We start from the raw sequence: 26,089 nt of genomic DNA on the forward strand, positions 1-26,089 counted from the left end.
GCCCAATACCTTTGAAGAACCTGAGAGCACATACAAGTAGTAAATGTCAGAGCCAAGATGTGAACTCTGGTTCCCAGACTTCAAACCCATTACTCTTTTCAATGGATCGTGAACACTCATTCCCAGAACTTAAGTGAAAAATATAGAGCATGAGCAGATCCCCAAATATTGTATCCTTCCTGGAAATGACTAGATACCTAGGACCAGCGGTGGAGAAAAGACATAAGGTTGTCATTATGACCTCTAGTGGCAGGCTCAAGCAAGGCTTTGGCTGCCTAGATTTTCTCTCCTTTCTTGGCGTTTCCTTCAATAGAGTGAAGACACTAGAATTAGGGGGGATTGGGACAGCTAGGTGGTGCATTGGATAGAGGATAGGACCTTGATTTAGGAAGATCTGAATTCACATATGTCCTCAAACACTTACTAGCTGTGTGATCTTGGGCTAGTCATTTAACCTCTGTAAGATGGAGGTAGCAGCAGCTCTTACTTCTTAGGGTTGTTTTAGGGATAGAATGAGATAGTATTTATAAACCACTTAGCAGTTCCCGACACATACTAGACTCTATATTGATGGTTGTTATTGTTCATTATTATTAATCTGTTGGGTGTCTGAAAGCCTGAAATGGGATTCTGGTTCATCTGGCACTGAAGAGGCTGCTGGAGCCATGACACTTTTAACATTGGGGAGCCTCCATGAAGTTCCATGTCCAAAGGCTGAGGGACATCTGAGTAGCCTTAGAGCACAGTTGCCTTTCTATGGAGGGGTACCTGTCATTTCTCCATGTTGCTTTGCCCTCCAATAAGAGTAACAGAAGGAGACTGGGACTGGTTATGGATAGGGGTGTGTATGTGTGTGTGTGTGTGTGTGTGTATGTGCGTGTGGTAAAGGGATTTCAGAAATCCCATTCCCACTGTCTGTGCTGTGGCCTGCTGTACATAGTTTGCTAAAGGCACACTACCCTTCTATTTTCTCCCGCCATTGTGAAGAAGTTCATGGTGCTAGTCTCCCTTTTGTTGAGTTTTATTTGAATGTTGTTTTCATTGAAAAGAAATGGATATATTTGTACTTGAGGCATACAAAAAATATCCAATAATGTTTCTTTAAACTTTCATGCTTCTCCCCCTTCTCCTGCACCCAGTGACTGATGTTGGCTTTTAGAGGATTAATTCTGCTCAAATGAACAGAATACCTGTGTTAATGAGGTCAAAAATCCATTGAAGTACACAAATTGTAGAAAAATATCCTTGAGGGGTGACGTACTTCTCCCTAGTTGTTTCCAATGCACACATACGGGAATCTCATAAGCTCTCACAGCTCTTACAGGCCTGTGCATTGGCAATGTGGTGCTGGTTTGATGATGCCCTTTACTTGTAGTGATGACAAATCCTGTGATGAAATTAAGAATTTTGTTTGTGTTTGGCAAACGGTTTAAATTTCCTCTTAGGGACAAGGTTTTATAGGCCTCTTTGTTCAGGGATCTTCAGTGGCCAAGCAGGGGAAGTGATCTGTACATAGCTCTTTTTTTCCTTAGCTTGTTCCTGCAAAGTTGACTTTGCTGCTTATTAGGGACCAACAGGCAAGGTTCAGTATTTCATTTTTAACCTTTACTTCTTTTTGGCTGCTGTTTCTTATGCTTTAAAAGGAAGTTCCTGGGGCGGCTAGGTGGCGCAGTGGATAAAGCACCGGCCCTGGATTCAGGAGTACCTGAGTTCAAATCCGGCCTCAGACACTTGACACTTACTAGCTGTGTGACCCTGGGCAAGTCACTAAACCCCCATTGCCCTGTAAAAAAACAAAAACAAAAACAAAAGGAAGTTCCTTTCCAATAAAAAATATTGGTGGGGTTGTTTTTGTTTTTGTTTTGCTGCTGGGCAATGAGTGACACAGTAAGTGTCAGGTGTCTGAGGACACATTTGAGCTCAGGTCCTCTTGAATCGAGGGCCAGTGCTTTATCCACTGTGCCACCTAGCTGTGCCTGGTTTATTATTATTATTTTTTAAAGATCTTAATGAAACAGGTGCCTCAGACATATTTAAGGCTAACATTAGATAGATATCATGTATTATCCTACATACATATCAGAAGTGACTGACAGTAAGCAGGAATAAGGAATTTGAGAATGGTTCATCCTACTTTTTAGGTGACAGTTTATCCAAAATGACAGAGATCAATGACAATTTTGGCTGATTTTTATAATTTTTTTGGGGGGGGTGGCTTTATTATAAGGAGGAGGGAAGAAAAAAGGGAAGTCAGGGTAAAAAAAGCAGTACAAGTTCATCATTAGTGAGATCTTTCATTGCAGTGAATGGGGAAAAGGAAGGTGAATTAATATTGGGCACCTCAACCATAATAGTTCTGAAATTATGTCAAGCTTAAAGCAGTATGCATATTTTAAAACTTACATACTCTCCTATTTTTAATTAGAATGTTTCACATAGATAGTGAATATCTGCCTACTCAACGCAAAATGATTGAATATGTGAAAGAATACTGACTTTCTAATATTTACTTAAATTAAGTTTTTCTAAAACATACAGATGCGAAGAGCCAACCTGGAGATGCCTACTTAGAAATACTGAAGACAGTGAAGGATGTGTTAAATGAATCAGAAAATAAGGCTCAGATTTCTCTGAATACCTTGAGTGACCTTTCAAAAGTTGAGAAGGCCCTACAGGAGAAAATGGTAAGATTCTGTTAGGTCTTGAAAAGCTGAGTCAATTTTGTATTATCTTCACTTACAAAATAATTTGAAATGCATTTTTATGCTTTGTTTTCTTCATTTATTAGTCTTTTGATCTTTGGGCCTTTATGCTTCTTAGTTACCTACTGAAGGATAGGGTCTTAGTCACAAAGAGAGGCATAGTTTGCATTTTTAATATAGTGACCATTAACTTTCCATTATTTAGTTAGTCTTTACTTTTTCAAAATATCAGCCCTCTTTGAAGGATTGTCTTTCAAAAGAGGAAATCATTAGGTGCAGTGGAAAGATTGCCAGAATTGGCGTTAAGAAAGACCTAGGTTTGAGCCCTTTCACTACCACTTGCTTGTTTTGTGAAACTAGGCCAAATCACATAACCACTCTTACGCTTAGTTACCACATCTGTAAATTGGGGATAATACTTCTTTTAGTGTTTTCCTTATAAGATTGTCAAGGATCCGGGCAGCTAGGTGGCGCAGTGGATAGAGCACCGGCCCTGGAGTCAGGAGTACCTGAGTTCAAATCCGGCCTCAGACACTTAACACTTACTAGCTGTGTGACCCTGGGCAAGTCACTTAACCCCAATTGCCTCACTTAAAAAAAAAAAAAAGATTGTCAAGGATCAAATGCAACAATAGCTCTTGGGTGTTTTGTAGACCATAAATTGTTAGATATTAATCTATATTAATTAATTAACCTTTCTTATGAGTATCCCCAAAGTCTTAGTGCACCTTAAGTTTTCATAACCTCAGAAGTATAAATTTTATGCAAACTTACAGACAGGATTGGGAAGTTTATGTGATTTATTTTACACTTGTTTTGTGACTTTTGAATAACAATTTTTAAAATTAAAATTTAATTTTCTGGATCACACTTTCTCAAACTGGTGGCCCAGGAGGGGAGGTCCTCTTGTTTGGACAAATAGGTCAGCTGATCTATCTCCATTAGATTTTTCTTTGTCGAGTCATTTAAAAGCTGTATGCTTCAGAACCTTGTTCTTTGGATTATTTTAAAGCTAAAATCAATTACAAATTGTCATTTAGAATATTGGCTAACCTGTTTCTGTCTAAAGTATTGGGGACCTAGCCTGGGGTTTCTAAAATATTGCTACTTATAAATTAATGGCTATTGTACCCATTTACGTAGTAAGCATTTATTAAATCATATTAAATGTTGGGAGAATATTGACCACATTTAACACAAGCTGAAAAAACCTTCAGCACCATACTGTCTGTACGAGAGAGCACATGGCTCCATGTAGAGTTCAGACGTCCTGCATCATCTAGAGAGAGAGCTAGTTGGCCAAGTAAGAGAACAAAACAGTGGTTATGTTGAATTTTAATTTAAAATATAAACATTTAAAAATATATATCCTTTTTTCCATAAGTTTTTTTTTTTAAATCAGTTTGTAGTATTTATACTTCTTAGGTTAATAATGCTTAGAAGTACACCAAGACTTTGGGGATACTCTGTGATTCTTCTCCCTTTTATAGCCTTTTTCTCAAACAGTTTTATATTTTTTTACCTCAATGCCCTCATATCCCACTCACTTTTTACTTCTGTTTTGATTCCAATCATACCACTCCATTGAAACTACTCTAAGATTCCCAATGATCTTGAAACTTCTCACTCTAGGGGCTTTTTCTTTATTTTGAGTCTACTTGCCTTCCTGGGTAAGTTTGGATACTAGTCACCATTCCTTTTTCCCCAAGATACTTTTTCCTCCATGACATAGTGACCATGATAGTGACTTAGAACCCGAAAGGTACCTCAGAAGTCATCTAGTCCAACCTTTTATATTACAAATGAATAATCCAAGGTCAAGAGGACAAATAACTTGTCTAAGGTCATATAGATGATTAACTGACAGAACTGAAATTTGAATTCTGAGCTTTTGTTTCAAAATATGGCCCTTTCTCCTGCCTGATGCTGTGTTGGCTCCTGGCTTGACATTGTTCTTCTACCAGTCTGACTACTTATCAGTGAGTTTTTCTGGATAATTATCTCCTTCCTACCCATTAAATGTGACTATTGCCCAAGGCTCTGCTATTGGCCCCCCCCTCTCTCTTTCTCTCTCTCTCTCTCTCTCTCTCTCTCTCTCTCTCTCTCTCTCTCTCTCTCTCTCTCTCTCTCCCCCTCTCCACCCCCCCCACTTTCTCTGTCTCTCTGTCTTTGCCTCTCTCTTCTTGCCTTCTCTGCATGGTGGTTTTGTTAGCTTCCACAGATTCCATTATCATATCCATGCAGATAATTCCAAATCCTAATTGCCAACCCTAATTTCTCTCCTAAAATCTAGTACCATAATGCTTACTGTTTGCTTAACAACTGCACTTAGGTATCTTCTGTGTACCACAAATTCACCTCTGACAAAAGACACTGAATCATCTTTTCTGGTAGACCATGGGGAGGGTTTCACAATCCTTAAAATTACCCTCATTTATTATATGAGTTCTCTTTGAATTCTCTTTCTCCCTCACATGGTCAGTCTGTTCTTTTATCACAGGTTATTTATTTATCCTCCCCAACGTTCTTACATTTTTCTCAACTCTCAGAGCCACCACTCTGGTTTGGATCCTCTTCTCTCCTTTCTTTTCCTGGAATCTTTCAGTGTTCTCCTTGTTGGTCTCCCTTCTTCTAACCCTTCACCTATCCACTCTTTCTTTCACACAACCACCAAATTAATATTCCTAAAACATAGGCATGGCCATATCACTCCTCTTGGTGAAAAATATTCTGTGGTTCCCGCTTTCCTTTTAGAGAAAATAAAAACTTAACTTGGCATTTAACATTTACAGCTCCACACTACATACCATTTCTAGTTCAATGCCTCAACAATGACTCTTCCTAATCACTTTATTGCACTACCATCTTTATTTTATTTTAATCAATACATTTCTTCAAGGTTCAGCTTCAATGTCTCTTCCTATGGAAAGCCTCTTGCTGTTGGTTCTCTTTCCCTCTTAAAATTCTTTATCCATGTACCTTCAACAGAAGGTAAGCTTCTGGATACCTAGTGTCTAGCACTGCACTTTGAACAGAGGATTTTGTTTTGCTCATGTTTATTTTATTACTGTGCCATTTTTATTGGTTTTATTTTTTGACCAAATATCTATAGAAAACCTACATTCTTGTTGCATATCAATATATGTATAAAAACAGAAGGGTGCAGATAATCAGAATCTCTTAATTCTGTTTTCAGGCTCTTGCAGAAATGCTTGAGGATCAAAAGCCTTCATTGGATAAACTTGCAGAAGAAACAAAGACTCTGGAACAATGTGCACCCCATGATGTAAAAAACAAATACCAACAAGAATTAGAGAATGTTCAAGGAAAGTGGGACAGGCTAAAAGCCAGGAACTCCAAAGATATTCATCTGCTGGAAGAAATTATTCCAAAACTGAGAATGTTTGAGGTAAATATAAACTTCATTAGGCATTTAAGCACAGTCATAGTGTAAAATAGCAGTTAAAATGTGGAAATCTTTTACTTTTCAGTACTTGGCATTAATTCCTGTCACCGTCTTAATTACGTGTTTAAAATTGGATTCACGACTGTTTGAAAAATGTATGTCATTTACTTGGCAAAAAATGCTGCATTATTCTTTTTTTTTTTTTTGGTGAGGCAATTGGGGTTGTGACTTGCCTAGGGTCACACAGCTAGTTAAGTGTTAAGTGTCTGAGGCCGAATTTGAACTCAGGTCCTCCTGAATCCAGGGCCAGTGCTCTATCCACTGCGCCACCTAGCTGCCCCTGCATTATTCTTTTGCCTTCTTGGAAAGATTCTGTAGAGAAAGTGAGCTTTGAGATGCGCATTCGAGATTTTGAGCAAGAATAGATAATAGCTGGTTGTTCTATCATGAGAGATTGTGTGGAAGAGCTTGAGATCAGCTAAGTAGTGAATATAGAGAACTAGGAACAGTTTAGCTTGACTAGACTAAGAGAAATAGTAGCTTAGTTGGAATGGTGGAAGTTTCCATGGTGTTAGTATAAGAAGTAAGTAATCTTTCAAGAAGCATTATGAAGTGCCTGCAAGTGATCCAGGTAGGCACTAGAGGCATTTAAAGGTAAAATGAAACAACTCCTGGCCTAAGGAGCTTATATTCTGTAATGAGCCTGGGTTCTAGGATGAAGTGAATATAGGCATGAAAATTGAAGTATGAGTCCAAATCCTGGGAAAAAGGGAGCCAATGTTGTCATGGAAAGGAGAAATAATATAATTATGTTGATGACTATAGAAAGGGGAATTTAAAATACAGGCAGGGAGGCCAGAGTTATAATTTTTTGAGCTTTATGCAACATTAGAGACATTTAGTGTGATTCTCATTTGTCCAGGTGAGGAAATAGAAGTCTTGAGAGATGGAGTGATTTACTCAAAGTCACACAAAGACCATTAGAGTTGACATTTGAAAAAGTTCTCTGACTCCTGAACCTGTGTTCTTTTCTCTGTACCATGCTGACTGGGTCTGAAATGATCAGGAAGCAGATGACACAAGCAGAATTGGTTTTAAAAAATAATGGAACAGATATGAGAAAGGACAAAATTGCCATTATTTAGTGACTAATGGGATGTGTGTAATGCAAAGTCTTGCTGATGTCCGTAATGGTGGTGTTTGTATTTGATTCAGTGAGATCTAGGGAAATAATTAAGTGCTTTCATCTTTGCTCTGCAAATTTTAAAGTAGAGTGTCTCATCATCAGTGGGGGAAGGCAAACAGTGGTGTGAAAGTGAGGTCAGAAATGGATAGGTAGATTTGTCAGACAGCCTTAAATTTGGTAGACAAAATGGCAAGACTGCTTTCATAACTAGGATTTAATTACCAAAGGAATAAATAATTACCAAAGGAATAAAAGTAAAGAGAGCACTTAGGGGTGTTGCTGAAAGGCTCGAGACAGTATTTATCAGAGTTTTGTCTTATTTTAATGCTGCAGTGAGAGTAAAATTAAGGGTGGTAAAATTAAGGTTTGTAGTTGTTTTCAGGCCCAGTGTGAAAACTTGAGGAGGATGAGAAAATAAATGACCGTTAGACTTTTTTGGCTGATACTTTCTATTGAAGGCCTAGAATGAAAGAGTGCAAGAATGTGCCCTAAATGGGATGACAGAAACTTTAGCCCTCAGCTGAAATCTCATTCAGCTAAAGTGCTATTCCTATGGAGACCAGGTCTGTGCATCTCTTGGTGGTGTTGGCCTTCTACCTTTGTTTGAAATTTTTCTGTCAAGCTTGACACCATCAATTGGACTTTTTTTTTTTCAACTTAAAAAACTGATTGCTGCTGCTTTTTTTTTTTTCTCTTTAGTTTCTAAAATGGCTCATTTGGAACCAAGTATAGCACTATGTGTTTACCTCATTTAAATAACAAGGTCTCCATCTGTTTCTAAATTTGGGTTCCAACTTGGTCAGTGTCTTCTGATGGTTACCTTTGTTAAAGTTGAGATCTGGTTAGTTCAAGAAAGAGAAATTTGTAGGGAACTGGATAAGTGTAGCATACCCAGAGGGCACATTTAACTGTTACAGAGATTTTCCGTTCAGATCAGCATCACACATAATGATGTAAAGGACAGCTCCACAAATCTCAAATGAGTATCCAAGAAATTCTTTATTTTTCTTTTCATTTTTTTCTTTCTTTCTTTTCTCTCTCTCTCTTTCTTTTGGCAATGAGGGTTAAGTGACTTGCCCAGTGTCACACAACCAGTATGTGTCAAGTGTTTGAAGCTAGATTTGAACTTGGGTTCTCCTGAATCCAGGGCCGGTGCTTTATCCACTGCACCACCTAGCTGCCCCTGAGTATCCAAGAAATTAATGATATTCACCTTGATCGTTGGTGTGGATTTTTTCTAATCAAGTGAATCCAATAGCCATTTAAGTAGATAATTAATAATAAAAATGAAAATAAAAATAAATGATAGCTAACATTTACATAGCATAAAGTATTTGTCACGTACTGTGCTAAGCACCTTATAGTTATTATCTAATTTGATCCATTTCATAATGACGCTGGGAGAAAGGTGCTGTTTTCATCCCCATTTTACAGATGAGGAAACTGAGGCAAATGGCAGTTAAGTGGCTCATCCAGGGTCTTTCTGACTCCAGGCCCAGAACTCTGTCCATGATACCACCTCATTACCAGATACTAGTATTATTTCCACCTTGTAGAGTAACCCTTGAAAAATATGTGATTGGACATTTAGGTCCATTCATTATATTGTGCATTAACATATTTAGGATGGAGCAGTATATCCTATGCCCCCTTGTCCTTACTAACTACAGTTTTTAAAAAAAATGATGTCAAATTGTATATCTCCTTAGTTATAAAGTCATAAGGTTTCTTTTTTTTTTTTTTTTTTTTTGGTGGGGCAATGAGGGTTAAGTGACTTGCCCAGGGTCACACAGCTAGTAAGTGTCAAGTGTCTGCAGCTGGATTTGAACTCAGGTCCTCCTGAATCCAGGGCTGGTGCTTTATCCATTGCACCATCTAGCTGCCCCCATAAGGTTTCATTTTAAGCAGAGCCTTGGCCTAGATTTTTCTAATGGGATTTTGTTTCCTCTCTCTCTCACCCCCCCTTTTTTTTTTAACTTGCTTTTAAATGGATGGTTACTATTTTAGTATCTCATAGTTTTCTTGGAATATTTTTAAATTGTCATTAAAAAACAGTAGAAATCCTATCTTACTCCAATGTTATAAATATGCAATTGTGGATTTGACTTTTATTCTATTTTATTTACCCTGAATCATCTTTTTCCAAATATTTAAGGTCTATTAGGTAATTGAGTTATATAGTATAGCATAATTTAGATTTAATATTATTTATTGTATGATACTTGCTTTGTTAACTGAAGAAATTTAGCTATGAATGTTGCCATCATCAAAGCAGGAATCAGGTTGAAGAGTTGATTTTTAAGATAAAATCAATATATCACTTGTGGTTACATCTTTGTATGCACTCGTTTTCATGCATTTTTAAAAGGTAATGAACATGTTTTATTGAAATTCTGGTATGTGCTGATCCTAAAGTATAATTTAAAATGTGATGCTGCCATAGCATGATAGAAACATTAGTGTTAATGGCTCTCCTTTGTTAATATGGACATTTCTTTTCAGCATAGTCTTTTTTGCAGTCAATGGATACTATAAAACAGTGTAAGAAAAAATGACCACTTCCACCACTACTCTAAGAACTCACTGTGGTTTCACTTGTTGGACCCGCCAACGCCCTGTTTGAGCAATTGACTGCACAGACAGAATCAAAAGTTATAGGAATTCCAACAGATGGAGGAGGAGTAAAAGAAATGCTGGGAATTTAACCTCAAATTATTCCAGGGAGGGAGTCACCTCAAAATAAATACTACTTTATTTGGACTTCTGAATCATACTCTGTGTAGATGACAAAAATGGTTTGACAATATGGTTTAGATCCTTCTGCTGAATCTTTGAAGGATGCATTAGAGTTCTCAAAGGGACAAAGAGTACCTAACCCTTGAAATCCCATGTCTGTATTGCTGTCATTCAGTACCTTAAGTACTGAGCACCAAGATTTAAGATTTCTTTTGCTCAGATTGCTATGGGCTTTAGGTATAGTATTTTTTTCTTTGGTGTTTTTGTTTGTTTGTTTGTTTGTTTTTTGGTGGGGCAATGGGGGTTAAATGACTTGCCCAGGGTCACACAGCTAGTGTCAAGTGTTTGAGGCCGGATTTGAACTCAGGTCCTCCTGAATCCAGGGCCAGTGCTTTATCTACTGCTCCATCTAGCTGCCCCGGTACAGTATTTTAAAAAAAGACTTTACATTGTCATGTTTTAGTTTTACATCATCTGTATTTATATATACATATTAATCCCTTTCCCTTGGCCAGTCTGCCATCCATTATAAAAAAGATTAAAAAGAAAGAGAGAAAAAAAAACCCCCATAGTTGAACAAAGTTAGTCCACTCACTAATCATATCTGGTGGTATATATAGTGTTCCACACCCTTAGTACCCCACCTTTGCAAACATAGGAGGTAGGTACATTTTTCTCAGTTCTTTTGGGCCATGTTTGGAGATTGTAATTGCTTGAATTTCAGGGTTTTGTTTTTTTTCTTTTTTTGGTTGTTGTTTTTCTGTTCTTTACGTTTACCTTGCCCATAATCATTTTATGTAAGATTTTCTTCTGATTTTTTTGTTTTTCACTTTACATCAGTTTATACAGATTATCTCATGCTTCTCTGAATTCTTTATAGTCATTGTTTCTTATGGCACAGTGATATTCCAGCTTATTTATATTCAACTGCTTGTTTAGTCACTCTATGGACATTGTTATAAAGGGCCCAAGTCCCTTTTCCAAAAACAGGATCAATGGGTCTGCTAACTCAAAAAAGTTTAGAAACCATTATTGTGGATTAATAATATTTGTTTGGAATTTTGACATTTTTATTACATACATATGTATACTTATGTGTATTATATATATTTCCGTTAGCAAGCATTTACTTCCCCCCCCCCTTCCACTTCAGTGGAGAGTGGGGGGTGGGATTGGGAAGAAAAACAAAACTGTTGTAGAAATTGTTGATAGTAAAGCAAAACAGATGTACAATTAAATGGCTCGGTATGCATTCTGATACTATCACCTTGTTATTAGGGTATAGGTAACATTCTTCATTATTGGTACTTAAGATTCATTAGTAGTCTTTGTACTTATCAGAGATTTTCAGTCCTTAAAAGTTTTTTGCCTTTACAATGTCATATAGATTATTTTCCTCATTCTACTTACTTCACTGTGTCTCAGTACATACAAGTCTTCTTAGGTTCTCTGAAACTCTCTTTTTCATCATTTCTTTAAACACCATGCATTCTTATCACATTGATATTCCGTAATATGTTCACTTAATCTCCAACTGATAGGCATTTACTTTCACCTGTCATTGGTTCTGAAAGACAATTTCATCCTTGTTTCTTTAGCATAAATTTATGAGTTAAATTCTACTTGCTTCTGAGTATTTTTTAATTTAAAAAGGCATTAGTAATGACAGCTCTAGACCTTAATTGTCTAGAGACAGTTAGGTCGTGCAGAAGATAGAACATTGGGCTGGGGGTCAGGAACACCTGAATCGAAATTTGACCTCAAACAAATTATCTTTTTAACTCTGGGCAAATCATATGATCTTTGTCTGCCTCAGTTTCTTCAGTTGTTAAAAATTAGCATCTACCTCAAAGAGTTGAGTTAATAACATTTGGAAAGCATTAAGCACAGTGCCTTACACATAGTTGATGCTTAAAATGTCCTTCCTTTCCCTCTCCTTTCCTTCCTTCTTACAGAGTTTTTTTTATGAAATTGATCTCAGATATATTTTTTTTTGGTGAGGCAATTGGGGTTAAGTGACTTGCCCAGGGTCACACAGCTAGTAATTATTAAGTGTCTGAGGCCGGATTTGAACTCAGGTCCTCCTGAATCCAGGGCTGGTGCTCTATCCACTGCGCCCCCTAGCTGCCCCATGATCTCAGGTATTTTCAATACTACATTATTCTTTTTTGCAGTATTTTAATGTGGTATTTTAGAGAGGACTAAAATCTAATTGAATTAGTAGATGGAGTAGGGAAAACTGTCTTGCTATAAGGTGATTTAAATGGCAGCTTATATTTATACAAGTATTTAAAAAAAAACAATTTTAAACTCCCCACAATGTTTACTTGGTCCTATTTTTGTTCCCTGCTCACCTCCTTCATCCTAGAAAGTTACTCAGATTTGCCTTAATTTGAGTTTCCTTTTAAAGGGTTGGCCTATATCTGGTTAAAAGAGACTCCAGCTTTTTCTTCTGGATTAATGAAATAACAAATGGCCTAGGGAGCAGAAGAAAGGTTAGAAATACCAGTTCTATGTGATTCTAGAGGAGTAATTCTTTCCCTTCTTCAGATTCATAGGCAGGCTGTTAGGGAGCATGAGAAAAAATAAAAGTCCTCATGACATTATTACTGGCTAGGCCTTAACCATGACTGAAGCTTTCCAGCCAGAAACAAAAGAAATCTTCACAACTCACAACACTGTTTTCATTTTAAGTTATGAGCCTATGAGAAAGACCATCTACTTATGTGACCAAAAAGAGTTTTTGTCTTGGTTGAATTGAGAAAGATACCTGCATAACATTTTCCCTTCTATGCAGATATGTAAGTTATTAATGTGGGAAGAAAGAGTTTTGATATTCAGGAACAACAGTGCCGAAAGTGTACTATCTTTGGATACAGCTTCAAACCAGGCTTATTTCTCTAGTGACATGTTACAGGTCCCTCTCCTAGAGTCTTACTTATTTGCTGTTGTAATTAGTGACTTGAATAAAGACAAATAATCTTTTTAAATTTTGCAAGTGGTACCAAACTGGGCAGAAAAAAATAAAAAAGAAAAGAAAGGAATCAGGATCGAATATGAGCTTGACAACCTGTAGTATTGGGGGGGGGGAGGAGTGAGGGTTAAGTGACTTGCCCAGGGTCACACAGCTAGTAAGTGTCAAGTGTCTGAGGCTGGATTTGAACTCAGGTCCTCCTGAATCCAGAGCTGGTGCTTTATGTACTGCGCCACCTTTCTGTCCCGACAGCCTATAGTATTAAGCCAAAACCAACAAAATGAAAATCATAATCATGCTCACCAAATCATTTATACGACTGAAGGAGGAGTGTCTTATCATGTGGGAAGTCCATGATTTAAAAAAACAAAATAAAACAAAACACCACACAAAATAAAGGGAGGAGGGAAAGATCCTTGCCTACAGTCATAATATGACCCCATATTCTCCAGAAGATTGTAAACAAGCTTGTGCTGCCTTAGGTCGATTTATATAAATATTATTTCTAGATCTTAATGAATAATAGTTCTTTTTTTGCTGACAGGCTGGAATATTGCTTTAAATTTTTGGCATCACATTTTATGAGGGCTAGTGAGAAAAATGAAGTATGTCATCCAGTTTATTAATACCTACATGAAAAAATACTTTAGATTACCTATTGTTACAGAAGTGCAAATTAAAGCTACTCTGAGATTCCACCTCACACCCATCAGATTGGTAAAGTTTACTGGAAAGAAAAATGACAAATGATGGAGGGGCTATGGTAAACGAGGTACATTAATGCATTGTTGGTAGAACTATGAACAAGTTCAGCCCTTCTGGAAAACAATTTGGAACTATGCCTAAAGGGTTATTAATCTTTGTACTATTTGACCCAGCAAGATTACTACTATGTCTGTATCTGGAAGAGATCAAAAAAAGAGGAAAAAGACCTATATGTACAAAAACAATAGCTATTTTTGTGGTGACAAAGAACTGGAAACCAAGGGAGTGTCCATTAACTCAAGAATGACTGAACAAATTATGACATGAATCAAATGAAATACTCATGCTGGAAGAAATGATGAGGGGGTGACTTCAGGGAAATCTGGGATGACTTGTATGAAAACTAAACAGAGTGGAATGATAGCATCAACATTAAAATAAATAGAAAACTTTGAAAGACTTAAGAACTCTGATCAACACAATGACCAATTGTAATAACATTAATGGCAGAAGACTTACTCTGTCAAAACTTGTCAGAGAGGTGATAAATTCAGGGTATGAAGTGAGAGAGATATTTTTTTGATATGACGCTTGCAGGAATTTGTTTTTCTTGACTCCATATTTGTTATAAGGATTTTTCTGTTCTTTTTTTCCTGAGTGAGTTGGAGGCAGTTAAGTCAAAATGATATTTTTTAAAGTGTCTAGAAATTAACCATAATTGTGAAGAACTTAGAAACCATATCATATAAAGAACAGTGGAAATAATTGGGAATTTAGATTCAAGAAGAGAAACCTAAGGAATTCATAATAGTTCTTGAAAGGGCTTTCCTATAGAGATATTAACAAACTCCTCTTTTGCATTCCCCAAATCATATATTGTCTAAGTACATGAACAGGCATTTCTCAAGGGAACAATCCCCAGCCTATTTATAGCCATATGAAAAGGAAAGCTCTAAATCACTACTAATTAGAGAAATGGAAATTAAAGTAATTTTTGAGATTTTATCTTATACCCATCAGAGCAGCAAATATGACAAAAAAGGAAAATGATAAATATCAATGGGATTGTGGGAAAACAGCATAGCAATGCATCTGTGAATGGGTACAACCATTCTGGAAAACAATTTGGAATTATACACATAAGATATTAAACAGGGGGCAGCTAGGTGGCACAGTGAATAAAGCACTGGCCCTGGATTCAGGAGTACGTGAGTTCAAATCCAGCCTCAGACACTTGACACTTACCAGCTGGGAGACCCTGGGCAAGTCACTTAACCCTCATTCATTGCCTCATAACCCCCCCCCCCAAAAAAAAAACCCAAACAAAAAGATATTAAAGAAAGAGGAAAAAGTCCTTTATATACAAAAATATTTAGAGCAGCTATTTTATGCACCCCCCCCCCAAACCAACAACAACGGGGAACTAAAATTCAAGGAATGACAACATAAGATTTTTTGTGGCATATGAATGTGATGAATTACTGTTGTGCTATAAGAAATGAGGAAACAGATGATTTCACGAAGACATGTAAAGGTTTGATGTACTAATGTGAATAAAGTGAGCAGAACCAGAAAAACTATTTGTATCATAACATCAGTATTTTAAAAATGGAAAATTTTGAAGACTTTTATAAACTGATGAAGAATGAAATGAGCAGAGCCAGCAGAGTAATTTATATAGTAACACTATAAAATTTTCTTTTGAAAGCTCTAAGAACTGTGATCAATATAGTGGCCATTTATTATTCCAGATAACCAGTGATGAAATGTGCTATCCATTACAGAAAGGTGATGGATTCTGGTTTTGGTATTAGACATACAGACATATATATTTGTATATATGTGTGTGTGGTTTTTTTTTTTTTTGAGTGAGGCAATTGGGGTTAAGTGACTTGCCCAGGGTCACACAGCTAGTAAGTGTCAAGTGTCTGAGGTCGGATTTGAACTCAGGTCCTCCTGACTCCAGGGCCGGTGCTCTATCCACTGCGCCACCTAGCTGCCCCTTGTGTGTGTTTTTTAAAGCCACTCTTCTACAGCCAAAAACTCCATTCTTTTTAGGTTGTCAACCCCGTATAATTAAATTGTAAAAGCATCTTCTGGAGGGACGTTTGGAGTAATGATTATTAAAGATGCTGGGAATTAAAATACCAAAATTTAAATTAAAATTGAAATGTTGCAACATTATCTGTTTGATTGCCTTACTTTCTCAGAGAAAATACCTCCTTTGGGAGCATCTTAGAGCATTTATTAATTTTACATTTATTCTGCATATAGTTTGACATGTATTTGTTGTCTACCCCATCAGAATGTAAAATCCTTAGGAGAAGGAATTGTTTCTCTCTTTGTCCTTGTATCCTGAGTGCCCACCACAGTGTTTACTATTTATTAAATATTTTTAATTAATTGATTTATTAACAAATTGAGCTTTTTTGTTAAACTGAGAATTGCTTGATCAATGCCCTCCCTCCTATCACCAGTCAAAAATGGTGCCAAGAAGTATTTATTTATTATTTATGAAATTAACCAAGGATGTCATTTAAAAAAAAAATCTGAGACTTTCATAGATGTTATAAGTACCTAAGTACTTAGATTTATAAAATAAGTTTTTTATGACATAGCTTTTAATTTTGCTAATGTATGTTCAGCTGATAACAGTTTGTAATTTTGGGAATAAAATGTTATTTCTGTGGACTACTCATTTGAATGTGAGCAGATCTTGTTCATGAATGGAGAAAATTATTTTGCGGTGGATAATTTATAAAAGGAAGCAAGAAAAAATGGAAATAATGATATTAAAGTTTTCTAAAGTTGCTCTGTTCAATAGCAATTGATCTTGAGATGTAGGAGTTTGTCACTGACTGATATCCCCTTTCATTACTGTGTTCGATCTAGGTGGATTCTAAAGTCATCGAGAAGTGGATGGATGGTGTGAAAGACTTCTTAATGAAAGAGCAGGCTGTCCAAGGAGATTCTGAAGGGCTTCAAAGACAACTTGACCAATGCAGTGTGAGTTCTGCTGATCTTAGGAGCCTAGTGTAATAAATAATGGGGTTTTTTTCTTCCTTATTTATTGCTACTATCACAAATCAAAACATATGGGATGATGATGCATAGGTAAAATATTTTCCCTGGTAAAAGTATTTTGACTTTATAGTTAAAAAATGACTTGAGCAGTTTTGACATTTTCATCTTAATCATCATATTTGTGTTGAGAGACAGCCTGCATTTTGGATAGAGAATTGGCCATCCAATCAGGATTACCTGGTTTCCAGTCCTGCTTGTGATCCATGCTGTCTTTGTGATGGCATGTCACTTATCCCTCAGTACTTCAGGCCACTCTCTTATGAATATAAATTGCACATTTGTGTCATGAGAGAAAGTTTGTAAACCAGTTATTCTCCATCCTGAGGAATTATGAATTCAAATCCCCTCACTGACAGAAAGAATATTGCATTGAAAGCACCTACACAGACATACCTACATTTTGTTTTAGCTTTTGTGACTAAATTTAACAGTTTATAAGAATTATAGCTTTTTAAGGGAATTTAAAGGCCGCCTAATGCAAACCTTTCATTTTGTAGATTGGGCAGGTTGGTGGCTCATGAGATAGACTTGGAGTGGGGAAGTTCTGAGTTGGATCCTGTCTGACACACCACCTTTGTGACTCTGGCACCCTAATTAACTTCTGTTTGCCTCAGTTTTCACATCTGTAAAACAGGGGTAATTATAGCACCTACTTCACAGGCTTATCATGATGACAAAATTAGAATTATAATCCCAAGATACTTTGCAAACCATAAATCACTGTGAAAATTTTAGCTTTTACTATGATAAAGAAACTGACTTTTTATTTAAAGAATATTTCTTAGTACATTATTGGTACAGTTTATCTTGTAAGACCAATGCATAAATATGAGTCTTTTATTAAATTGCTATATATTGTTTATAGAATATGTAAATCTTAGTGCTTCACAATTCCATGGTAAGGGAAAGTTATTTACATTCCATTTAGACAGATATATATATATATATATATATATATTGAAGCACTCAGGCAAAATGAATTACTTAAAGGTTAATAGCAAGTCAGTTGCTAGGAATCCTCATCCATTGCCTTTGTTCATAAAGTCTTTAGAATTATAAAAGTATCAGCAGTAGTTGTTATTGTGGGAACGTAGTTATCTGTCACCTTACTGAGGATGTTCACATTCATGAGACACACCATGGGATAGTTACTGGCCTCAAACCGGGTTTATATACGTTCTCTGACACAATTTGACTTTGTGACATTGGACAACTGATGTCTTTCATTGGCGCAAACAATTCTTTAAGACAACAAATTGCATGGAAGGTGCCATTCTGTACCACTAGATATAGTTCTTGACCAGGAACTCCTTACACAACTAAACTTATGTCTCTCTTTTTTAAATGTTTATATATAAAGAAAGAGAGGCATCAGGCAGGGAAGAATATTAAATAGAACACTGTCCTCTGCTTCCTGGTTTCTCTGGCTTCTTTCAAATCTCATCTAAAACTTGATGTTTCATAGGAAGCCTTTCCCTTTTGTTGTTCTTACATGATGTATGACTTTTCATGATCTCAGTTTTTGTTTTTTTTTTTGGCAAAGATACCAGAATGGTTTGCCATTTCCTTCTCTATCTCATTTTACAGATAAGGAACTTGGACAAACAGGGTTAAGTGACTTGCCCAGGTCACATAGCTACTAAATGTCTGAGGTCAAATTTGAACTCAGGTCTTCTTGATTCTAGGACCAGTGCTCTATTCACTGTAGTACCTAGCTGCTGTAGCTGTTATTTCCTTTCAATTCTAGTTCCTTCCCTCATGTTCATGATACTCACTTGATTCTGTATATATCTTATTTATACATGGTCACTTCTATTTTGTCTCCCTCATTACACTTCTTAGAGCAGGGGCTTTGTTTTGTCTTTCTTTGTGTCCCTAGCACCTAGCACAATGCCTGGAATGTTGTGCAGGTGCTTAATATATATTGAAAGACTAAACAGGCTGCTAGATGGCACAGTGAATAGAGATCCAGCTCTGGAGTCAGGATCTGGGTTCAAATATGGCTTAGATACTTGCTATCTGTGTGACACACACACACACACACACACACACACACACACACACACACACACACGCACACACACACACACACACACACAAAATAAGACTAACCTTGGAAACAGGATAACTTTGCTTTAAGTTTTGCCTTGACTCCAAACTAACTTCCTGGGACAAGTTTCTTAACTCCTGAGTGTTCTAGGAAACTCTTAGGACAATATCTTAAAGATGGGTTGTTGATCTGTACTTTTGAAGGGAGTTTCCTTATGAGCAATTTAGAAATCATTTGTCCATCCCACTCTCCCCCTCAGTAATGTATAATTTTACCTGTCTTTACAACTGATCACAGAAGCTCTAAGAACTTTAATGTTTGATGAGACTTCAGTGGCTATTTATTCCAAGCCACATGTGAGTGATATACCAAAGAAATCATTATGCACCTTCTATTTCAAGACCATTGAGACGGAACCCACTACTTCCAAATGTGTCTGATTGCTCTTTTGGATTGTTATGATTGTTATAACCTTCCTAATATCAGGCATAACTTTGCCACTTTGCAATTTTCACCCATTTGTCCTGGTTCTGAATTCTGGTGGCAAAGAGTCCATGTCAAAATTTTCTTCTTCCTAACAAACATTCTGATACTTTTTGATAATTATCACATGTCACGTATTAATAATAATAATAATAATACCCAGCATTTATATAATGATTTACAGGTTTGTAAAGTACTTTACATGTAATATCTCATTTGATCCTCACCACAATCCTGTGAGATAGATGCTATCTATTACTATTATCATCCCATCTTAGAGATGAGGAAATTGAAGTAGAGGGATTAAGTGATTTGCTAAGAGTCATATAGGTAGTGTCTAAGGTGGGATTTGAACTCAGATCTCCCTGCCTCCAAATTCAGCATGTTATGCACCAAAAACATCTAGCTGTCACTTAGTGTTTTCTTCTTCAGGATAAACAATTCTTTCCTTCCGCTGATCTTAATATGACATATATGCAGGGCCCTTTATCACCTTGGTTTCCCTACTCTTGATATCCTCTAGTCCTTACTAATCAGGGTGGCAAGAACAGAACACGGTACTTCACAAGAAACTTGCTGGAGCTATTACCTCCTCCTTTTTAAAAGCTATGCTTCTTTGAATACCGTCCATGATCGAGATGATCTCATCCAACCCCTCCATTTTATGTATGAACAAACTGGGCCCCAGAAAAGTGAAGTTGTCTAAGGTTGCATCACCAATAAGTCCACAGTCTGAGAAAACAAGAGTTTGCTTGACTCTCATTCCAGTATTCTTTCTATCAAAAGTCTATGTTGTTTTTGTTAAGGACTATAAAAAATTGTTATAAACTTTGCCATAAATAGAACCAATCATGTCTACAAAATAAGGAATAAAATCTTACAGAGCACTCTTAATATTGAACAAAGTAGGAACAAAGGAATTGATGTAAAATAAAAAGACAAATCTATTTGTATTTTGTGTCCCCTTCCTAGTTCTCATTGAAGTTTCATTACTTTTGGTTTTATTTTCATAAACAAGTGTTTTTATTGTGTGTATAGGCATTTGTTAATGAAATGGAAACAATTGATTCATCCCTCAAAGAAATGAAGGAAATAGAATCTGCTCTGAGAAGCCACCCATTTGCTGGAGTTAAAACTTGGGTGGAGACAGTGCTTGTAGACCATCAAACACAGTGGGAGAAACTCAGCAAACAAGTGAGTTTTATTATCATAATTGTCTATAGATTGTTTACTTAGCAATTGCCAGAACTTTAGCATACTTCATTGTTTTCAGCATTTTTTATTCTTTCGATCAATAAGCATTTATTATCTCTCCATCTTTCCTCTTCCCTACTCTTCCACTAGAAAAAAGAATTGAATCCTTCTCCTTGTCTTTCCTTTTTCTTTTCTCCTACTCCTACTTTTCCTTCTCCCTTTTCTCATTCTTCTCTTTCTCTTTCCCTCCTCCTCTTCCTTGCTTCTTTCTGCTTTCCTTTCTTCCTCTTCTCCTTCTTTTCCTCCCTCCTCCACTTCTTCTTCTTTTCTTTCCACCTCTACTTTTGCTATCTTCAAATCTCTATTATTATTTTTTTTTCGGTGGGGTAATGAGGGTTAAGTGACTTGCCCAGGATCACACAGCTAGTAAATGCCAAGTGTCTGAAGCCAGATTTGAACTCAGGTCCTCCTGAATCCAGGGCTGGTGCTTTATCCACTGTGCCACCTAGCTGCCCCCAAACCTCTATTACTTTTTTTCCTGGACCATTAGAATATTCTTCTACCTAATCTGTTTTCCTTGAGTTGTTCTCCCCCTGCTCCCAATTATGTATGACTATGTATCCAAGAAATCTTTGCAGTTAACAGGTCTCATCATATTAAAACCTGCTCAAAAATATCAATGTTTTTTTCCTATTCCATATCCCAACAAAATCAGAAACGAAAACACACACACACACACACACACACACACACACACACACACACACACACATGAGCTTGTGCTATTTCTCTTTACTTTTTGAAGGCCTATCCTTCTTTCATAGCCTCTAACAGTTAAGAATTCTCGCATCCTTGTTCTCTCTGGCCCCACAATTTCTTCTTTCTTATGGACTTAATTATTGCACAACTTGTAATATTTTTATTTGTGTCTTATCATTATCCCCAGCACCTTGGGCAGACAAACTACTTAATATATATTTGTTTCATTGAAGTTGATTCTTACTATCTCATGTTTTAGGACAAAGCTAGACAATAATGTACTTGTTGTTTAATTTTACAATCTTTAAACAGCTTCTGGGGAATGAGAAGCACTGATAAATATTAATTTAAATATTTTTCATTTTGTTCTTTTCCCTCACTTCAAACATTACAGAAATTTCCAACATAAAAGATACAATAATTAAAAAAAAACTAAAAATCAAGAATACTTCCATATCTGAACATCCTATCCAAGCCATACCCAATTATAAAAAAAAATGCCAGGAGGAAAAAGGTTGTTCATGCTATCCTCACTTTCCCCAACTGTCTTCAGGACATTTTTCACTTTTACCACAATACTTCAGTTGCTATTTGCCAGCACTGGGCTTTTAATCACCAGCCTCTATCCTTTGGGAATATAATGTCTAGCATTGTATTATTTTTTATCTATCTATCTATCTATCTATCTATCTATCTATCTATCTATCTATCTATCTATCTATCTATCTAATCATCTATTTAGCAATGAGGGATACAAGACTTGCCCAGTGTCACATAGCTAGTAAGTGTCAAGTGTCTCAGGCCAGATTTGGACTCAGGTCCTCCTGAATCCAGGACCGGGGTTTTATTCACTGCGCCACCCAGGTGCCCCCTAGCATTGTATTATTGATGAAATTATACTTTTCATTGCTACACAGTGGTGGATAATCCATGAATCTTTTTATAGTGTGATTTTTTTAATGCAATGTTTCAAGATAATTTAAAAAAATTTACAAAAGTATTTTTTTGGTAATATCTTTCTCCTAGATTTCTATTCAGAAGAATAAGTTATCTGAAAGTCAGGAAAAAGCTATGAACCTGAAGAAGGACTTGGCAGAGATGCAGGAATGGATGACTCAGGCCGAAGAAGAGTATTTGGAAAAGGATTTTGAATACAAATCACCAGAAGAACTAGAAAGTGCTGTTGAAGAAATGAAGGTAGGACTATAATCATAAAGAAATTGGATTTAGGCCATTTATTTCAGTTTTGGGATGAGAATAATTTGTTTCCAGGAACAAGAGATTTTGCCTCCTAGAAGCCAGCTCTGGCTTTATAGTCTCATGGTTCTTTCTTCCTTCTTTTATATGTAAAACAATTTCTTTTTTATTTTTCCCCTTTTCTTTTTTTAAATGCCTGGGGCACCTCAATTTTTCACCAGGCTAACTGCTTGCCTCTCTGTCACTTAGTAAGGCAACAGAACCCTTCACCACTACTTTGATACCAAGTCAGCCCACAGTATTTATTTCCCCCGAGTTTGTACTATGTAAATTGTTCAGTGCACTTAAAGAAATACCCTGGGCAAGATGCCCAGCTCTCAAGTATTGCTTCAGTTGTCCTTGACTGTTTTAGCTGACACAGAAACTATGACTTTAAAGGGCATTTTGATACACTTGAGAACAAGTAGTGACTCTTTTTAGCCAAAATTTAATCTTTCTGAATTTACAAGGTGAACAAAACGTCAACCCAGTACCTTTTCTGAAAATAGCATTGTATGTGGAATTAGTTTTGTTGCTTAGAGTCTTAATGTTTTTGTTGGAACAAGTGCTTATGGATATAAATGTCCTTGGAAAGCACTTACTCTTTAAAAAAGGCATGTAAGGAATTTTGTATCACCAAGAATATTTGAAGTTAACTTTAAATTTTAAGAAGAGTCAACTCTTGCTTGCTATTCTTCTGCTGGGTTACTGGCATTGCACTGATAACTTTTTTTTTTTTGCGGGGTAATTGGGGTTAAGTGACTTGCTCAGGGTCACACAGTTAATAAGTGTCAAGTGTCTAAGGTCGGATTTGAACTTGGTACTCCTGAATCCAAGGCTGGTGTTTTATCCACTGCACCACCTAGCTGCCCCTACACTGATAACTTTTAAATTATTGAGATTAATTGACCAGATGAGTGAACATAATTTAATTTCTTGATTTTTTTTTTTTACATATATTTTATTGGTCACACAATTCTCCTCAGAGAAACTGGGAAATTACAATACAGAGAGATTTTTGAAATTAAAAATAGATATTATTTTAGAATGCTGTGAGATGTCATGAGATTCTGTACTTTTCCAGAATAGGGGAAGAGTTCTGGGTAGAGAGATTAAACAAAACAAAACAAAAAGTTGCAAAAGCTTTGAATTCCCTTTGCATCAGGTCTTTATTGTATGCCTTTTATGGTCTTGTGTCAAATGTTAAAGGTTTTCATAATGGAACATCAACCAATATCCACATAGAAATAGAAGGAAACTATAAACCAGACATAATGATTTGGGGGAATTATCTATCATCCTTGAAACTGATCTCTTCCATTAATGAGGAAATTTTGGGTGAGGACCTTGTGGTCATTTAAGATTAATTAAATTTTGGTTCTTCTCCTATCCTTAATGGCAGCATGGTCCATTGGAAGGTTAGAGGACTTGAGTCAAGTCCTGGCTCTGGCTAGTACCTCGTGACCTTTGTGACCTTGAACTAGTTCTCTCAACTCCTTTAGCTCTCTTTTCCTAATATGTTGAATTATGGGGTAGGACTAAATGTATTTTTTTGTTTTGTTTTGTTTTGGTGAGGCATTTGGGGTTGTGACTTGCCCAGGGTCAGACAGGTAGTAAGTGTTAAGTGTCTGAAGCTAGCTTTGAACTCAGGTCCTCCTGACTCCAGGGCTGGTGCTTTATCCACTGTGCCACTTAGCTGCCCCAGGACTCAATGTATTTTAAGGTGAACTTGGCAGCCCTTGAACATGACTTAGGTGTTCAGCACCTCTGATGACAGGTTTACTGTGATCCTTAGAAAACCAATTGATTGAAACACACTTAGTTCTTGTAAAGAAACATATATTCTCTCTACTTCATTAAAAATTTAGTATTTAAAATATTTTAGGGGGTCTTTTTGAAATTTAAAAGTCCACTGAATGAGGAAAAATATTATAGCATTAGATCATGAAGTCATCTCCATTATGCTAATATAGTATTGAGAAGATCGTATTCAGTTGTCTTGTAAAATAGTGTAATTGTTGTCTGGATTCATATTCATATTTACATTTGCTCATCCTTATAGGAGTATGCACCCTTTGAATGCCAGATTTGACAATCCTTCATTCTTTCTCTCTTTGTTTAAAAAAATGCTTTGAAATCCAGTCAGTGGTGATAACTGAAATAGATATCAATATTTTAATTAAAGTTTAGAAATAAAATAAAATTTAAAAATCTCTAAAACACTTGTGGAAGGGAAAAGTGGTTTAAAAATTTTTTTCTTAATGTTTAACCCCTTTTTCCACAGAGGGCAAAAGAGGATGTGTTGCAGAAGGAGGTGCGAGTGAAGATTTTGAAAGACAGCATCAAGTTGTTAGCTGCAAAAGTGCCATCTGGTGGTGAAGAATTAACATCTGAGTTGAATGTTGTTTTGGAGAACTATCAGCTTCTTTGTAACAGAATTCGAGGGAAATGCCATACACTAGAGGTTTGTTTTTTTTTCCCCATTTCATAAAAATGAACTTTGAATTTGTACCCATTTGCACATGTTTAGGGATAAAATTGTCTAATAGTCTACTTATCTTTATCAGCCATATTTACTTTATTGTAATACTTCAGTGGATTTGCGATCATACTGATAGCATATTGTTTCTAGTAGTGTCTTCTGTAAAGTCAGCAGCTACTCCTCCTCCTGAACCCTTGGGTCTATTTTCCACATCCTCTAGTATTCCTCTTTAGGGGATCCTCCCAGGATGTCCTTGGCATTGCATGGACACCAGTGGAGCATATAGGCTAGGCATCAGGTTCTCCTTTCTCTCATTATGTGATTTGATCTCCCTTTTACAGTTGTACATTTTTCTTTTTTAAAAAATTTTATTGCTATTTTTTGTTTCTGACCTGACTGTAATTTTTGATTATATTCCTTCTCACCCTCCTACAGATTTAGCCATCCCTTCTAATAAAGAGTAAAAAAATAAAGAGGGAGGGAAAAACATTTCAGTAAAATCATGCAGCACATTTAAAAAAGAACACATTTTTAGTTCTGACACTTTTGCATCGGTAACATCCAGTATTTCACTCACGCTCCTCATGTGTTTCCCTCTTGCCTTCTGGGTGATCTGCAACTTTACTTCTTCAGAGACTGTTGTTCTTCATGCTTTGTAGGCAGATAATTCTTGGTAGCAGATAATTTAGTGCTAATTTCATTAATCTCATGATGCAGAGGCTCTAAAATGAAATCCACAACCACTCAATAATTCTGCCTAACTGTTCATGTAGTATAAATCCAATGTATAAAAACTGTTTGTTGTCCAGATTTTGATATACAATTAGGTGAATAACACAGTACATAAGTTTTTATGTCTTTAGTAAACAATTTATAGATGTAATAAAACTGGATTTGAATAGGAGAGTGGGCTGGTTTGCTTTGAAAAAGTAAATGAAAATTTTTAATAATCCCAAACTTCTCTCTAAACTGTTTCATTTTTATACTCATTGACAGTTGGGATTTTTTCATTGTGTTTATACAAGGTAGACCAAAACTCACGGTTTTAATAACTTTGAAAATTATTTTTTTCTTTATTTTTCACCATTTATG

General features: G+C 36.3%; 1 protein-coding gene across 1 annotated transcript in view; it reads left to right on the plus strand.

The window, feature by feature from the left end:
- UTRN (utrophin) overlaps positions 1-26,089 on the plus strand; it is a 705,722-nt gene that overhangs the window by 222,599 nt on the left and 457,034 nt on the right. Inside the window, exons 22-27 of the mRNA XM_044001726.1 lie at positions 2,539-2,684; positions 5,899-6,111; positions 16,602-16,715; positions 20,365-20,520; positions 22,306-22,476; positions 24,800-24,979. Coding sequence (XP_043857661.1) covers positions 2,539-2,684; positions 5,899-6,111; positions 16,602-16,715; positions 20,365-20,520; positions 22,306-22,476; positions 24,800-24,979 — 980 coding nt within the window. The remainder of the gene's footprint in view (positions 1-2,538; positions 2,685-5,898; positions 6,112-16,601; positions 16,716-20,364; positions 20,521-22,305; positions 22,477-24,799; positions 24,980-26,089) is intronic.

This window comes from Dromiciops gliroides, chromosome 4, assembly GCF_019393635.1.
Source record: "Dromiciops gliroides isolate mDroGli1 chromosome 4, mDroGli1.pri, whole genome shotgun sequence".
In the NCBI taxonomy this organism is placed as follows: Eukaryota; Metazoa; Chordata; class Mammalia; order Microbiotheria; family Microbiotheriidae; genus Dromiciops; species Dromiciops gliroides.